Source organism: Mustela erminea, chromosome 5 (genome assembly GCF_009829155.1).
Source record: "Mustela erminea isolate mMusErm1 chromosome 5, mMusErm1.Pri, whole genome shotgun sequence".
NCBI lineage: Eukaryota > Metazoa > Chordata > Mammalia > Carnivora > Mustelidae > Mustela > Mustela erminea.
Genome location: NC_045618.1, coordinates 37,339,476 through 37,357,264, shown reverse-complemented (window position 1 = coordinate 37,357,264; position 17,789 = coordinate 37,339,476). Strand labels below are relative to the sequence as shown.

General features: G+C 35.9%; 2 protein-coding genes across 11 annotated transcripts in view; one reads left to right on the top strand and one right to left on the bottom strand.

The window, feature by feature from the left end:
- The window catches only part of CCPG1 (cell cycle progression 1), a 51,118-nt gene extending 37,399 nt beyond the window's left edge, over nt 1-13,719 (top strand). For 4 of the 6 annotated variants that reach the window (XM_032342623.1, XM_032342622.1, XM_032342619.1 and 1 more), the window contains one exon: nt 1,295-2,062. In XM_032342623.1, coding sequence (XP_032198514.1) covers nt 1,295-1,484 — 190 coding nt within the window. In that variant the 3' untranslated portion in view covers nt 1,485-2,062. Of the gene's footprint in view, nt 1-1,294; nt 2,063-10,689 lie in introns of those variants that run through there. The other 2 variants (XM_032342620.1, XM_032342621.1) reach the window with 2 other exon arrangements.
- Nucleotides 2,376-17,789, bottom strand: part of PIGB (phosphatidylinositol glycan anchor biosynthesis class B) — a 40,524-nt gene continuing 25,110 nt past the window's right edge. For all 5 annotated transcript variants that reach the window (XM_032342625.1, XM_032342627.1, XM_032342626.1 and 2 more), the window contains 6 exons: nt 14,755-14,806; nt 13,484-13,695; nt 12,827-12,891; nt 5,253-5,466; nt 3,169-3,349; nt 2,376-2,624 (listed from right to left, as the gene is read on the bottom strand). In XM_032342625.1, coding sequence (XP_032198516.1) covers nt 2,487-2,624; nt 3,169-3,349; nt 5,253-5,466; nt 12,827-12,891; nt 13,484-13,695; nt 14,755-14,806 — 862 coding nt within the window. In that variant the 3' untranslated portion in view covers nt 2,376-2,486. The remainder of the gene's footprint in view (nt 2,625-3,168; nt 3,350-5,252; nt 5,467-12,826; nt 12,892-13,483; nt 13,696-14,754; nt 14,807-17,789) is intronic.

Sequence of the window (17,789 nt, the reverse complement as noted above, 5' to 3'; positions counted from 1 at the left end):
GTGAGGTGGTCTTTGAAGTGAACTTCTTTAAACTGGTTATTGAAGGAGAAATGAGAATTTGCTAAGCAGAGCAGGACATTCTACTCAGAACTATATTTGGAGATATGAAGACATGCCACTTTAAGGAGGCAAGGTAGTGCTGGGGTATGAAAAGATACAGATCTTCTGTGAAGATCTGAAGGATCTCTTTATGCTAAAAGACTTGCCTCATTGCATTTTGGATCACTGACAACAGTCTGAAATGTTGGTTGGAAAGAGTGAAGCTAAAAGCTAGATGGTGGTCTTTGAAAAATTACGGACATGAGCTGATGAGTATCTGAACTAGGGTAATAGGAGTGGAAGGAGACAGATTTGAACAATATAAGTAAAATTGGTGGTATATCTTGTGAAAGAGAAGTAGAAAGTAACAATACCAGATTTCTGGTTTGGGTCACTAGTTGGATAGTGGCATCACTAAGATAGGGATACCAGAGGTTTTGGGTGAGGAGAATTGGAAATGAGAATTGTGCTTGTAGGTATCTGTTGACAGCCAAGTTGAAAGAATTAGTTGGCCATTAGTTATAGGACTCCTTCTAGCCCAGATTGTGTGTGTGTGTGTGTGTGTGTGTGTGTGTAGATCATCTAGGCTGGGGTGGTATTTTCAGACTCCTGGGGCACACTAACACGTATGGGGTTGTAGAGAAAGAAGGCTTGAGAATACAAGAAAGTCCAAAGATCATCTCAAGTGAAAGGAGTATATATACATGTCTCAAATGCTTTAAACAAAGAGGAGGCTGGATTTCATGGTTGTGAATGGCATTATGGACTGTTTCAGTGAAGTAGTGACAGAAGTAGCCTGATCATACGGAGTTTGAGGAAAGCAGTAGATACATACCTTGGGCTGTGGCTATAGAAAAAGAAACTTTTAGTTTGTAAGAGATGTATACATATTCTTCAGTTTGTAAGATATCTATACATACATGTAAGGGATGAAGCCACTGGGAAGAGATTGATTTTGAACTAGAGGAGAAAAAATGGAAACACATCTCATTATTTTATTGTCACATTTCTATTTATCTGTTGAGTATTTCCCCTTTTTACCACTATAGTATGTCTTTTTTTTTTTTTTTTCCCTGTAGGATGAAAGTATAATACTGAATCTTTTTGGTATGGTTGTGTTAGGATTATACTTCAGATTAATTTAACATCCTTTTTCAGAGTGTTCAGATAATAGATTAATGGAGAAAAACATTAAGATTGTGTCTTGTTTAAATTTAACTCTAACATAGATGAAAAATGTGTTTACTGCTTTCAGTCGACCAGATAAAAAGCAACGTATGGTAAATATTGAAAACTCCAGGCATCGAAAACAAGAGCAGAAGCACCCTCAGCCACAACCTTATAAAAGGGAAGGTAAATGGCATAAATATGGTCGCACTAATGGAAGACACATGGCAAATCTTGAAATAGAATTGGGGCAGTTACCTTTTGACCCTAAATACTGATCATCATGATTAAGTTAAATTAGAAAATGGTAACAGAAACATGGATGCTTTCTACAATGTTTGGTGTTGAAACTAAAATGAAATTATCAAGATAATGTCTTTCTGTCATTTCTAAGTATCAGTTTGATGACTTTATTACTCAGAAGCATCAAGTAAAAGCTTACTAACTTGCATTTTCCTTGTAGTTTAGCTTTGCTGAATTTTTTTTTGGCACTGGAAATGTTCAACTGTAGTTTTAAGGAAGCTGGGCATGCAACATATTTTGTGCATGAAATGTCTTCCTTTCAGTGTATGAGCTTAAAGCAAGCTCAAATCCTATGACAAAGTGTAATTAACACTGACATTTGTGTTAAATTTGCAGTAGAGCTTGAAAAAAATATGTTGTGATGGAATTTCATCTTTTAACATTTTATAATCTTACACTTGCTTCTTGTCTTTTTGTGGGTTCAAGAGCCCGTTGACTTGTGAAGAATATGCTGCCTTCCTATGAGCTTGCTGACTTGTTCTCTTGTGAAATTTCTTGCACATCTGAATATTGTGGGAGAAACAATAAAACTACACCAATGAGGAAAACTAAAGGTCTTTATTTAAAATCTGGTATTTGTATTAAAATTTTTATACTTTGTGATATTTATTCATACATTTCCTCAGTAGTAATATTTGGTAAAGCAATTCCAGTGGTTTTTGCTAGTTCCACGAATCTTACCCAGTGTTTACAGGCATATTTATGCAGCATCTGAGTATCTCTACCCAGCAATGTGTGTTTCTTTAGGAAAGTTTGTTTTTTTTTTTTTTAGATTTTATTTATTTATTTGACAGAGAGACAGCAAGAGAGGGAACACAAGCAGGGGGAGTAGGAGAGGGAGAAGCAGGCTTCCCAGCAGAGCCAGGAGCCCAATGCGGGGCTCGATCCCAGGACCCTGGGATCAGCTGAAGGCTGCCGCTTAACATCTGAGCTACCCAGGCACCGCTTTAGGAAAGACTTAAACACAGTTCAGAATTTCATCTTCTGTTGAATGTCCCTTTTAATTTCCGTTCATAGACATATATGTGACTTCCAGTTCGACCTTCTGGCAAGTGAGTGTGGAAGAACACAGCAGTTCTCTCATAGTTGCTTGAAATTAGGAAAGTGCTTATTTCCTAGAAGTAAATAAATGTTTAAGTAAATAAAGGCTACATTTTCTGAGTACTGTTTCAAGAACTTTAGAATGACCTGATTTGCGCCTCTACCACTTTTTTTCTTAATAAAACTATAGTTTCTTTTTTAATTAATTAATTTTAGAGAGTGAGAGAGTATGCAGGCAGATGGGGGGCGCAAAGGGAGAGGGAAAGAGAATCTTAAGCAGACTCTGAACTCACCACAGAGCCCAGCACGGGGCTCAGTCTCATGACTCTGGGATCATAACTACAAGATTATGGCCTGAGCCGAAACCAAGAATCAGACATTTAACCAACTGTGCTACCCCGGTGCCCCAAAGCAATATAATTTCTTAATAAAAGAATTAACTCACGATAAGTAACATATATATCTTGATAGTTATAGAACTGGGATGGATTTTGACCAGAGGAAAGATCCAATTACAAAATATGGGGCTTGAAAGAGACCATAAAAAAGTTGTCTGTTTACCCAAGAGCTAAACCAGAGGTAAAATAGTGACTTTTCCCCTTTTTCATATTACCTTACCTTCTCTAAAATGCTGAAGATGATCAAGTGAGTAGGCAATGTTGAATCATTGTGAAACTCTTTATCTAGCCAGTTTAAGGGATTCAGATAGAATATATCTGCTTCGTCAAGGTACTGACTTTTTCCAGTCAGGTCTGGGGAACATTGGAGAAATCTCATTGGAAGTGGGTAGTGGACGTGGCTGTGAAGAAAAAGTTACCATAATAGTTACAAGAAGTTAAAAAGGGTGAAAGTTTAACAATTACTCTCAAGACCTACCATGTTCACATAACAAAATGTGAAGCCTAAATCTCCGCTGAGTCCCATTAAGGTGAAGAAGCAAGATTTTAATATAGTTTTCTCAAAGATGGACAATAGGATTGTTATACCATGTGCCTATGCAGCAGCAGCATAACCTTCAAGTCCAAACTAAAGCATGAAACTCCACTTGAAGGTGGGATAGTAAGTCATCAGTGTGGGAGACTTCGAATTCTCCAACATCAGTATGCTTTTCCAGGAATGGAAGGGGCCTTTGGGATGAAGTGGGTGACTTCTTAATAAGAGAACAATTCCCCATGGGCTTAACTGGCAAGGTAGAAAACTTCATGAACAAGAAAGGATTCTTGCTCTCTTCCCTTTCACATCCTTAAATAAGTTGTTGCTGTGTGGGTTTTTTTTTTGTTGTTGTTGTTGTTCTGTATTTATATAAATAAGATTTAGTAATAGAGAGCAACATATGTTCACTGAGTAATGGTTTTATTGTGGCATAGAAAGACTAGACTGTGTGTAAAAAAGATGGATTGATGGAATTATGACAATTTAAGCCAGTTACTTGGGTCCTGCAAAAGCCATGTTTGTAATTGCCTAAGGAAAAATAAACACGTGATAAAGGTTTATGTTATCTATGAACTGCATACAGAGTAAATTTACACAAGACCTAACACTTCATGGCTTGTATAATTTAGGAGAGGAAGGTCTTGCTTCAGGGAGAAAACCAAAACAAGACAAGAAAAGTTGTAAGTCTTCTACTCTGAAGGAGACTTTTTTTGCTGCATTGTGCAGTTTGAAAAATATAAGAGGAGAACTTGGTGAACTACTCAAAACCTAAAATATCAACTATACAGCCATGTATGGAAAGCATCTCTATGCCTCTAGAATTCCTGTTCTCTGCAGTGTTACTGCTAATGTGAGCACAGAGGGAGAGAGAATATCCCACTCTCACCTCTAGTTTTTTTTATATAGGAGGTGAACCTCAATTTGAAGGGATACTTGGGTCTTACATCTAACCTGTGGCTTTTGCTAGGCAGTCCCAACTCTCTAATTATGTTTTAATGATTGGCATTAATGATTCAGTTGAGTACTCCAAAATTATCTTAAAATGATAGCAGCTTTGATAGTTAGTTGATGTTAATGTTAGTTGTAGTTAATGTGCACATGGAAATTTAACTTCAGACTGTTTAAAGCCAGGCTAAGTAGATGTAGAGCTTTTTAAAGGAAAGCAATTTGCTTTGCCCATGTTCTGTTAGTAGGCAACTGGAAGCACAGGCCCAAATGGATTTCTTTTTAAATGTCCTGCATAGTTAAGGCAGTTTTAGTGTTGCATTTCTCAGAAATATGTAATTCAGGCATTAGAGTATCATCTAATTGAATTTCCTAATTTTTATAGGTGAGACAACTAATATAAAGAGAGATTTAAAAAGACTAGTATAAGACCAGGGCAGCAGTCCAGCAGTAAATCTGGAGTAGAATCTAGTGTTTTGAGATTAATTCAAAGTTTTAAAAATGGAAGATGTATTACAAAGATTTATAGTAAGCTCAATGATAACAATTTTACTATGGTTACCTTCAAATGATCTACAAAATATTTTATATTACATTTATAGTAGATCATTTAAATATGTCACATTTTTAAAATAAAGCTTACTTAAAAGTTGTATATGATTTTCATTGACATAGTTTAAATGGCTTTTAAAATTTAGTGAATATGGATAAAGTTTCAGATTTCTTAGTCATTTGATGAGTTATCAAGTAAACTCAGGAATCTGAAAGGAATTTTTAAGTAGTTTCATTTTCTTAATAGCATGTAGTGGAACAACTTCTATTACCTATAATAAGGAGTAGAGTGGCAAGGCATCATTATAAATACTGAAGCTGAAGATTTATTTGGTTTATTGTAACAGAGTTCTTGAACATGAGTCATGACATCAAGAGTACCTCGTTGATGAACTAAACCAGTATAGAGGGCAAGGAGCATATTCGATAAAAACAGGAAGCTGAGAGCTGGTTTCTTCCATGTTTTCAGGTGGTTTAGTGAGTACCCTGTATGAAGACAGACATGAACTATAATACTGGCATTCTTGCTTTAGGATAGCTAAGCAAACGTTAACTGCAAATACATTTATAAACCTTAATGGAAGTAGCACAAATTGAAATAATGTCATGGACAAATAAGAAGCAATAGGTCATCTTTATAATTTCTCTATTCGCTGTCATTGTCCTCAGATCTCGACATTTTTCTTGGAAAAAAGAATGGAAGGATAGAGGAAAAAGAATGGCTAGGAAGTCCAACAGACCCAGATTTGAATTCTAACCCTGGCACAGGTGTCTTCTTTTACTTTGCTGAGCATTATTTTCCTCATCTGCAAATGGGGTAACAGTAACTTTCCCAAGTATTAGGAAAAAACGTACGTCCAGTGCTTATCCTGGTACATAGTTCATTTGTCTGTCTCCTCTCTTTAATCTCCCAAGCGCTAACAATGGATTGTGTACATATGTGGCAGAGTATCCTCTGAGAAAAATACACCACTGGGAGATTTTCAGTAGTTACTCTATGTATGGTGGCATGGGTATCTTCTTCTGAAAGAAGTATGTCTTTTCTTTTACTATAGTGTTGGGCAATTTGGAGATGTTGAACAGCTTATTTTTAAATTTGTAAAAGTTATTCTTGCATGTGGCAAAACCCCCAAGCAGAATAGAATAAATGAAAAGTAAAAGTCTCCCATCCCCTTCCTATAGTCCTCCTCCCCAGCAGTAGCCACTGATAATGAGCATATAAGGATCTATTGAAAATACCCTTTAAAAAACAGGCCTTTGCATTCGAAAAGAATGAGCTTATTAATGAACTTGACATTTTATTCAGACCCCACATATACTGTTTTCATGGAATTTCATGGAATTTGGGTATCCAGGATCCAGTCTGTGGCTTGCCTGGAATTTTAGCACTAATTCCCACCAGGGCTAAGGCACTGTTTTCCATGATCATCACCTAATTGACTGCTTCAGCTGTTTTAGGTTGGCTCAATCACTGAAAATAACATGAAATTAATTTTGAACTGTTCCCATTTAAGGACACTAACATGAAGTTGGCCTAGGAGGGACTATTTCAAAAACAGGAGTAAATTAAGACCTGTAATTTACTTGATTTGAACATGAGTCATGACATCAAGAGTACTTCTAGTACATCTAGTACTTCATGTAAGGACCTATTTTATAACAAGAGGTTTCCATTGAGGTTAAACAATAACATTGTTTTTTAACCCTTAAACTGTCCCTGCTCCCTTTCCCCCAGGGGACTTACTTAAAAACAAGTCCTGGAAACCAGCCTCAGGTAAGAAAGCTCAAATACAAGGGTGGGTCAGGCCAGGTGGAGTCATCCAGTCAGTGGGGGCGCTTACTGTCTTCTAGCTACCAAGGTGGTGGGCTAGTTTCTATGGCTACTGTGGGGTGAATTGTAATTCAATCAGCCACCTGTGTGTGGCCAGGTCCAACCACATGGCCTTTGCTCCATACAAGTTAGTCTGGAAAGCAGGGAGGGGTGGTCCTCTCTGTAAGGGGCGGCCCTGACCCGTCTATTTGACGGCAGGTCTGATTCTTGATGCTTGGCAAGAAATAAAGCTTTGCTTGACCTTCGCTTTGTATCAGTCTCACTCCTTTAATCACAGAGCCATTATTGAGGCATAACACTTCACATTGTCTGAAGACACTCATTCTTTCAACTTACCATTGTCATAAATTTAAAAAGTATATATTAACATTCAGTTTAGGAAAAACTAAAGATACCTTTTGTTGTATACTTAAATATATCTTAATTAGGTATGGTGCCTTTATCGCTTTTCTTTTATTTCTATTCATTGCTTTGAAGATTATAAATAATATATTGTACATAAGTAATATATAATTGAAAATAATAAAATAACTTCATCTATTCCAAGATATCTGACACCTGCCACTTACTTGATAGCCGAACCAAATTTGGCCAAGAAATCTTAGAATTTCATTCCTCTAGGAAATGTTTTAGATATCATTACCTATAGTTCATTCTTTTCATTAGTTGGAATATCACACATCTCTCTCGTTACTACTACTAGAAATAGCTGATTAGCCAAAGCACATTTTAAAAAGTGTGGTAAAAAATGTAGGAAGATCAAGAAAACTAAACCGACATGTACAATATATCTAAATTTATGTTTGCTATGGTAAAATAAGGAACCTACTAAAGTTTGAGAACTATTTGAGTTTTATTAGAATTGAAATAGGATTCCAGGAGTTCTCTTATCTGTAATAATTCTAGTCACAGAACTAATAGACCAGCAAGCTTAAGAGCTGTGCTTTCCTGAGTAGATGGGAAAAAACTAAATATACCTAGTGGCCTCAGATTACAAAAATCTACATTAAAGCCTATCCTGACAAGCCACTTTAGAAGACAACTTGCCCTCAGGAATATTCAAATGAAGTGTTACCTCTTCAGGTTGCATTTGTGAAATGTTCACTCATCCACAGTCTTCACTCACTAAATGTTCCTTGAAAGCTTTTTTAAAAATGGGCATTAGGGATACAGTGGTATGGTGACTGATCTAAAACTGGAGTGCACGGTGGTAAATGCTGTAAAAATGGCATTTTGGGTAGAATGCTGGAAGAAAATGTGCTTGTATTTCCATCTGGTTCAGTACGATGGAGTCTTAAATTAGGTAATGCTTTTATTTTATATTTTCTTTGTGGTGATAGTAGGATGGATCTTTTCAGAGAGAACTGAATCTCCCTATTATTTGGGGAAAAAAGACACAGAAAATGCTGGGAAGAGGAGGAAAGAAGGAACAGTTGAACAGACTTGGATTTGAAGACTTCCAGGGATTTCAAACTGTCTGACACTGAACATTCTCCAGAGAATTGCAGAAACTGGAGCTGTTAAAGGGAGAGATGGAAATACATTACAGCTGCAGTGCTAGTCTGTGCCACAAGAGAAGCTTAGGATTCACAGTTTACTTACAGGGAAGCAGTATGGTTTCTTCAGTATTTAAAAAAGGTAACAAGATCCTGTAGCTGCTGTCTACCAAGTCTACATAACTGTATGTACAAATAATAATGCAGATGCAATTCTCACTGCAAGGATCCACCCTAGAATGAGCAAGCTTCAGAATGGGATAGGCAGCACACTGTAATGTAAGCATCATCTAACCTGAAATGTGAGACCCCTCTCCCAATTACTGAAGATTCTGTGAACACAAGTTTTCTTCTGTTCTGTAAACCACTTAGGGAGATCTTTTGGCCTCATGTAATTCCCAAGAGAACAAAGACCTCCTATGAACCTGGGTTCATAGGAATTCACACACCTTCACTTCACATACAGCAGTCCTCCCTTCTCTGCAGGGGATACATTCCAAGACCCCTGGGGGATGCCTAAAACTGCCAGTAGTAAGAACCCTATACTCTTAACAGCTATATAGCAGCTTAATAGTAACAGCTATTAATAGCTGTATTACTATTACTATTAGTTACTATTACTATTAATAGTTATAATTGTAACAGTAGGCTGTAATAAAAGTTAAAAGAATGTGGTCACAACATTTCTTATTGTACTGTAGCCATCTTCCTTGCGATGATATGAGACGATAAAAATGCCTATGTGATAAGATGAAGTATGGCAAATGACGGAGGCATTGTGATGTGGTGTTAGACTACTACTGACCTGAGGATAGGTCAGAAAGGGGATCATCTGCTTCTGGATCTTGGTTGGTGCAGGTTACTAAAATTGTGGGAAATGAGGACTGAATAAGAGCACGCTACCACAGTAACTCTAACTCAAGCTAAATAACATCCCAGAATATTTAATTTGCTCCTGTTACCTATGCCAACAAAAAGATACATAAAAGAGGAAGTTCTTAGGAATTTATAAGACTGATAATTATCTCTGGGAAATGGAACCAGATGATTAGAGGATGACACTATAGGGTTTTTTTCTTTTTATACCAGGAGTTTATTTTTATTTTTATTTTTTTAATTTTTTTTTTAAAGATTTTATTTATTTATTTGACAGAGAGAAATCCCAAGTAGATAGAGAGGCAGGCAGAGAGAGAGAGAGGGAAGCAGGCTCTCTGCTCAGCAGAGAGCCCGATGCGGGCCTTGATCCCAGGACCCTGAGATCATGACCTGAGCCGAAGGCAGCAGCGGCTTAACCCACTGAGCCACCCAGGCGCCCAGGAGTTTATTTTTATAACAAACACACTGGGTTCTTATCCAGTCACTATCAGATCACTGTTAAAAGTTTTAAATCCATCATGTCCCAGCTGACTCTTCTCCAGAATAAAATCTAAAAACTTGAGTATATAAGAAGACCCTACATGAGTTGGTTCCTTCTTTACTCAGCCATATATCCTAATCATCCTATGATTTATCTTGATACACACAGTTACTTTTTAAGTTTTGGATACTTCCTATTACAATGTATTTTTAAGGACTGATCAGTTCCTTCTTACCAAGGTAAGGTTCATTGGAACGGAGTGGATGCGAAAGTTAAGGGCTGTACATTACTGATCCCATCAAACACAGGGGTAGGAAGGGTGCACCCTTGTTTTGACAAGACTTGACAGAAAATCCAATCTAAAAGCCCAAGGAAAAGATCTCTACCAAGTCTTACCAATCAGAGAAGTTTCTCTGGGAAAGCTGTTCAGTTAACTTAATTCAGCATTTACATGAAAAAAAAAGTGGTTTAATTCTGTGATGGAACATACAGGAGAATGGGCCTGGGGAAGAGAAACCTGGAACTATTACGAACAGTAAGGAGAATATTGGGCACAGAGATATCAGGAAGAATTTTATGTTGCTACTTCACTAAGGAAATAAAGCTATTTTCATAGAAGTCCTAAGAAATGCCCCAAACAAGATGTTTTAGGGCTTTATTACCATTTTATTTAAAGAGATAAATTATCAAAATAACCACCTGAAAGAGTGTAGGTGCCTCTGAAGAGAAGAATTGGAAGGAGGGCGGGAAACCATTGTTTTTTTTGTTTGTTTGTTTGTTTGTTTGTTTTAAAACAAACGTATGAAATGGCTTTTCAAATAACGTGCATGTGCAGTTTTGATAAAACAATTAGTGTATGGAGAAACAGACTAGCAAGTCTGTGTTGGCCACTGTGATAAAAACAGATGAAGCAGATACCCAACCTAAAATTAGTAGCAGGTGTTGGAAACCTCATCAGCGCAAATTACAAGAGGTTCAACTAAAAATATCAATCCTACTAGACCAATGGCACCTTTCTTTTACAGATAAGGAAACAGAGGCACAAGGCTATACAGTTCACTAAGGATCAGAGCCAATTACAGAAGGTATGTTTCTCAGAGTTAGTCCTGTTCTGGATAGAACTGAGGGAAATTCAAATTAGGCAAGAGAAGTTACTGTTGATTGAAAAAATGGCTGCAGTTATCACTCTTCATGTCCAATCTCTACCTGAGCTTGAAGTTTCTTTCTCATCTCTTGAATCTGGTCTGGCTTTGCGACTTGCTTTGACCAAAAGAATGTGGTGGAAGTGATAGTGAGACAACTACAGACATAGTAAGTTCTAAGCCAATGAGTTTTAAAGGTGTCTATTATAAAGAAATTGCTGGCTGAGTTGTTATGTTTATCTAAAAATCAGGTGTTTAAAACAGGCCAAAAAAAAGAATAAAAACTTGAGATTTGAGGTACAGTATAACTCAAGATTTCATATAGTTAGAAAAGACACAAATTAGGCCATTTAGAACAATTCTGAAAAGAACTCTTATCTGACATTGCTCCTGAACATCCAAAGACTAATGTCCTGGTGAGCTCACTATGGACTCTTAGTGGGAATACAAGTCTCTTCAGGTCCAATTCAAGGACCTTAGGAATGTGTCCAAAGGAGGGATCACATTCTTTGAGAAAATGAGGGGTTTTGCTAGTTCCCAGTTTTAGGGATCCTTCTGAGTGGACAAAATATGGAACAAATGCTGATTCTTGTTCATTAGAAGGAGATCCTCTTCAAACCTCATCAGCATTTTATCTCAATCTTTGGAATTGGAAACAGGTTACCAAGAATGTGCCACTTAAAAGATTCATTCTTTTGGACTGGGAATGAGGATTCAGACAACCCAGTCTTTCTCTAAAACACTCTGTAAAGACATGGCACAGAAGTGGAATGCTAGAAAAACCTTAAATTATAAAAATGAAATGAAACCAAGTTCCTAAACTAACCGAATAACACACACAAATATTTGACTTCTGGACTTGATTTAATTATAACTCAACTACAGCTCAAGTGGTGGTAAAGAAAAATTTTAAATCTGAATAGTGATTCATGAGCAGATGTGCAGATTTGCTCTGATGAATCCGCCCACTATTCTTAAGACTTGACAAATAGCTGTTCAATGCCTATAATTTGTGCCTGCATCTATATATGAAGTGAGACTATAAAGTCATAACACAAATGAACTTTGGTTTCAGTAATTCAGATGTGTCAAATATTTGGATGTATGTGTGTATACATATATAAGTTATATATGTGTGTATATAAATTATATATGTATTTGTATATAAATTATGTTTGTATCTCAGTTGGAGACAGTACATATAGCTGAGATAGTGTATACTTGATCAAAGCTGGCTGCTTAACCCAGTGGATGGTTTGGTGTTTTGTTGTTTTTTTAGGTCAAAAGTTTGATATCATTAACTCCCTAGTTTTTTCCAGCCTCCAGTCTCCATTGTATACTTATTTCTTCCCTCCCCAGTAGTGATTTTTTTTTTTAATATTTGAGGGAAGCCAAGTCATTTATTCTGAATTAAACTTGAAGTTAATAAAGTTTCAATTCATATTTTTTCCAAACCAACCAATGTAAAAATTCACTTTCTCCAGAGATCAGTGCTATAAGACTTTGTAGAAGTCACATGTAAAAAAAAAAATTATTCCAAAAGACCTAGTGGAAAAATGGAGAAAAAGCCAAAAATAAAATCAGAGGCATGGATCACTTTAAAAATTGCGTATGCATTAGAGTGAATCTTAAAGTGGTAGATGTGTATGAAGAAGCATTAAAAAGTAGTTTCAACAGCTGTAAATATATTTTTCATTTGTCAAATGAAGAATTCCATAGTTTAATCATAAACAAAATGCTATTATAAAATAGACATTTCATTACTTTAGAATAAAAGAGTCCTACAGCCAGAAACACCAACACCTTTGGATATTAAATCCTTATGTTTTTATATCACATTTTAGGACATAGGAAAAAGTATATTTAGGCAGTAAAAAGAATACTGGAGTAGTCTACCTTGTAATTAAATAGCAACTCATTTAGTTTAGTTGAAAACGTATTTTAGTGTTTAAGGAAAATTTATTATCTAACCTATTTCTACATAAATGCAACTTTTTCTATATTAAACAAAAATACTTACCACAGAACACCATACAAAATGGTAAAACTGGATAGATAAACCTGAATTCTTTGTGGCTCAACATGCTATAATAAAAAAAAGATATTAAGAGAATTACACAACAACTTGAGAAGTAAATATATTTAAAATGAAATATTAATCTGTTTTTCTAAATACTGAGACTGAATTTCCTGCTTCAGGATGCAGTCTCATTATTTTTTAGTTAAAAGGTGATGAAGTGTTAAAAGTAATACTAATATTTGAGGTCAATGTGAAATTCTAAAGTACAATTACATTCTAAAAAAGATTTCTGTTACCAACCCAATTAAGTCATATTACTCAAATTTGGAATAAAGATACATACATTTTCATTTAAAAATATTTTTCTAGTCCTTCAATACTTAAAATTTTGGTAGTTTCAAATTTTAAGAGCAAATGAAGTTTTTTCAACTCCTTGAAAACTGAATGTAATGCTTGTCAAGCAAACTATACATATCAGAAGTATTCATTCTGAGCATCAGCATAATTATTACCTTTTCTATCTGCTAAATAATCTCCAGTAATAAATCATAAGAGTCAATACATATCCAGAAGATAAACAGTTTACTTTTTGAAGAATTTAATTTGAATTCTTGGTAACATTAAATAAATTAATTACTTGAACAAATAAAATCTTACCTATAAACTAGCAGTGTCCATAGCACAGTTACCAAAAGTATTCGGTACCTCTTTGGGGCCAGAAAGCAGCCATGAATAAAGAAGGGTAAGTGAGTACCCAAGACAGCTGGAAATCCTTGACTAAAGTACCAATGCCATGGATGAGAACCATAAAATGTTCCCAAATTCTGAAGCACGTTAAATTTCAAAAAGTTATATTGAACCAGGGTCCACTGGCATAGTTGATGGAAAGAAAATAGAAATATATTAGTGCCAAGTATGAATCTTCGACATTAGGGAATTTGGCAGAATCTTGAAGTCTAAAAACCAAACGATACTTTATATTAATAATTTTGATTAATTACAACATGAAATCATTCTTTATTCATTTTTAATGTTCTAAGTTTTAATGTGTTGTTAATTTATAAAAAAAACTAGGTTTCTGCAATTCAAGAAATCATGAATAAATGTTCGTATGTATTTTGATAATGTAAGTTTTACATACAGTAAATGATAAAGAAGATCTTCAAAATAGGTTTTGTATGAGTATATGTGTTACCCATATTAAAAACTTTATAGTTTATGATATCACACATTAAAATATAAGCCTTGAGAACATTACCTTTTGAATTGTCACCAACAGCAACAACAGTTCGGCAAAAACATCAGTTAACAGTAAGTGCTCATTTCTGCCAGGCAATATTGTAAGCATTTACATGCATTATCTCATTTAATCCTTCACCCTTATGAAACAGGTACCACAGTTACTTCCAGTTAAGGAAACTTCTCCAAGGTCACATAGCTAATAACGAAGGCACCAGGTTTCAAACTGTGGCAACCTGATTCCAGAGCCCCTAAGTGACTTAAAATCAGGGAACTTAAAAACAACCAAAGGCCATAACCAACAGTCATTACATTAAAATGTCAAATCAAATCCTTGAAGAGAGTATTCTGATTAATTTGGAATTCTGAATGATTGAGTTCAATTAAAGCTTAAAAATGTAACCTTTGTAACAAACCTGACTAAATTGTACAAACTTGACAAAAATGCCATAAAATGGGACTCCTTTTAACTTCAACTATGAATATATAATTCCGTTTTATAGAAAACACAGCAAATTGAATGAAAGGCATATGCCAATAGTTTTTTTTTTCAATGTATCCCATAAAATTTTTAAAAAGTGACTTGCCTGTGTTCCCAAATATTCACAGATTAATAGGTCAGGTTGAGTTTTTAGTGTAATAAATGGTTAGATTAAAAATAGCTATTAGCTTAATGTATTTTTACTTACTTGACCAAAAAAAATACGATCAACGATCAGAGACAAACTCAAAGTGACAAATCTGAAAAACAAAATAGAAGGGTGATTAACACTCTGAACTTACAGAAAATCCAATATTGGCATATGGCTTTTACAAATGCTTGGCCAACCAAAGTCACTTTAAAAATGCCTTACACTTTTGTCACCTGAATATGGATTTACACGTTGAGAGGTCTTTCACTGATAGAAGCTGTATTTATTTATTTATTTATTTTTAGATTTTATTTATTTATTAGACACAGAGACAGAGAACACAAGCAGGCAGAGAGGCAGGCAGAGAGAGAGTGAGAAGCAGGCTCCCCACTGAGCAGAGAGCCCGATGCGGGGCTCGATCCCAGGACCCTGAGATCATGACCTGAGCCGAAGGCAGCGGCTTAACCCACTGAGCCACCCAGGCGCCCCTAGAAGCTGTATTTAAGGAAAGTTTCTAAAAGTAATGAACACTGTATTATCTATTGCTATACAACAAAGTACCCTAAACGTTGGCAAATTAAAACTATGAACATTTATTACTTCATTGTGGGCCAAGAATCCAAGTGGAGCTTAGCTGGGTGTCCCTGGGTCAAAGCCTTTCATGAATTGTCAAAATGTTCGCTGGGGCTAGAGAGTTTCATCTGAAGGCTTGACTGGTGCTGGTGGGGAAATCTGCTTCCAAGCTCACTCAACATGATGTTGGCAGAGCTCAACTCACTCAACATGGATGTTGGCAGAGCTCAATCTCCCACACATGGGAGATTTTAAAGACTTTTAAAGACTACCTCCTGACATGGAGACTGGCATCCCACAGGGTAAGTCAGCAAAGAGAGAGTAAGATGGGCATCTAGCATGGATGCCAAGTCCTTTAATAACCCAATTATGGAAGTGACATCCCTCCTGCCACGTTGCTATTTGTTAGAATTGACTCAAAATATCCAGCACAAGCTCAAGGGAAGAGGATTATATAATAGCATGAATATCAAGAAGATGGGATCAGTGGGGGCCATCTCAGAGGCTGCATACTATAAACATATACACAGAAAAACACAATATGTGTGAGTATAAGCCTTCATGAATCATCACTGCATGGACACAACTCTGTAACTGTCCTATAGACCAGGGTATGGAGCATTAGCAGCACTTCAAAAGGCTCTTCTATCTTTCCAACCAGTCAATCTCCACTCCTTTCGCAAAGAGGACCACTGTCCTGGTTTATGATAGTTTAGATGTTTTACCTTTACTGAATTTTACAAAAATGAAATCACACTGTAGTATTCATATCCCATTTCCTTCAATCATGTGAGATTTAACCACATTTTTTGTATGTTGCAGTACTTCATTTATAATACTATATAGTATTCTTCTGAATTACTATGCCGCAATGTATTTATTCTGTTGATGGATGCTGCTTTTTTTTTTAAGCTATCATGAACAGTGCTATGAGCATTCTTTTATGTGCCTTTTGTTTCCCAAATATATGTACTTATATTTCTGATGAGTATATACCTAGGATTGAATTACTGGGCTCCAGGGTATAAGTGCAATGAGCTTTAGTAAATTCTTAGTTTTCCAAAGTGGTTGTATCAATTTATATTCCCACAGGAATATATAAAGGCTCTATATCCTTTCAGGCATTTGGGTAGATGTATACTAGGATGTCATGGTGGTTTTCATTTACATTTCCTGAGTGACTAATAAGGTGAGTACCTTTATACTTCTTGACCATTTTAATATCTTCTGAAGTGCCTGTTCAGGTCTTTTAATCAATTTTCTATTTTTCTTAAAGATTTGTACAAGTTTTGTATATAATTGATAGATGTTTTTCTTGGTGTTGTGTTTTATACTACAAATATCTTCTGGTCTGAGGCTTGCTTTTTCACTCTTTTTTTTTTTTTAAAGATTTTATTTATTTTGACAGACAGAAATCACAGGGAGGCAGAGAGGCAGAGAGACAGGAAAGGAAGCAGGCTCCCTGCTGAGCAGAGAGCCTGATGCGGGGCTCGATCCCCGGACCCCGGGATTATGACCTGAGCCGAAGGCAGAGGCTTTAACCCACTGAGCCACCCAGGTGCCCCTCTTTTTCACTCTTAATGGTGAATCTGATGAACAAAAGTCTTGAATTTTAATGTATTCAAATGCATTTATCTTTCCCTTTATAGTTAATACTACATTCTACTTAAGAAATCTCTGCCTATCTCAAGGTTATGAAGATATTCTATCACATCTTGAAGAAGTACAATTCTTTTATCTTTACATTAATATCTATATTTCCCTGGATTTTTATTTTTTGTTATGGTGGCAAGTAGGGGTCCATATGGATATCCAGCTAATTATATATTTATTGAAAAGACTTACTGGGGCGCCTGGGTGGCTCAGTGGGTTAAGCTGCTGCCTTCGGCTCAGGTCATGATCTCAGGGTCCTGGGATCGAGCCCGCATCGGGCTCTCTGCTCAGCAGGGAGCCTGCTTCCCCCTCTGTCTCTGCCTGCCTCTCTGCCTACTTGTGATCTCTCTCTCTGTCAAATAAAATAAATAAAAAAAAATTTAAAAAAAAAAAAAAAAAGAAAGAAAAGACTTACTGTACTGCCTTATCACTGTTAATCATAAATGAGTGACTTCATGTCTGGGTCTGTTGTTGGACTATTATGTCTCACCAGTCAGTCTATTTGTTTTGCACTGATTCTAAGTTGTCTTAATTACTGTAACTTTGTAAGAAGTCTTAATATCTAGTAAAGTCAAGTCATCCAACATTATTTTCTCTAATTCTTTTAATTAATATTAATATTTTGCATTCCACTTAAATATTTAAAATCAGCTTTATCAGTACACACACACACACACACACACACACACACACACACCATACTGGGCTTTAATTGGAACTCCACTGAATATACAGATCACAGTTTGGGGAGAGTTGATGTCTTTAAAATATTGAGTCTTCCATCCATGAACATGGTATATTCTTCCATTTATTTAGGTCTTTATTAGTTTCTCCCAATAATGTTTTATACCTTCCTGTGTAGACTC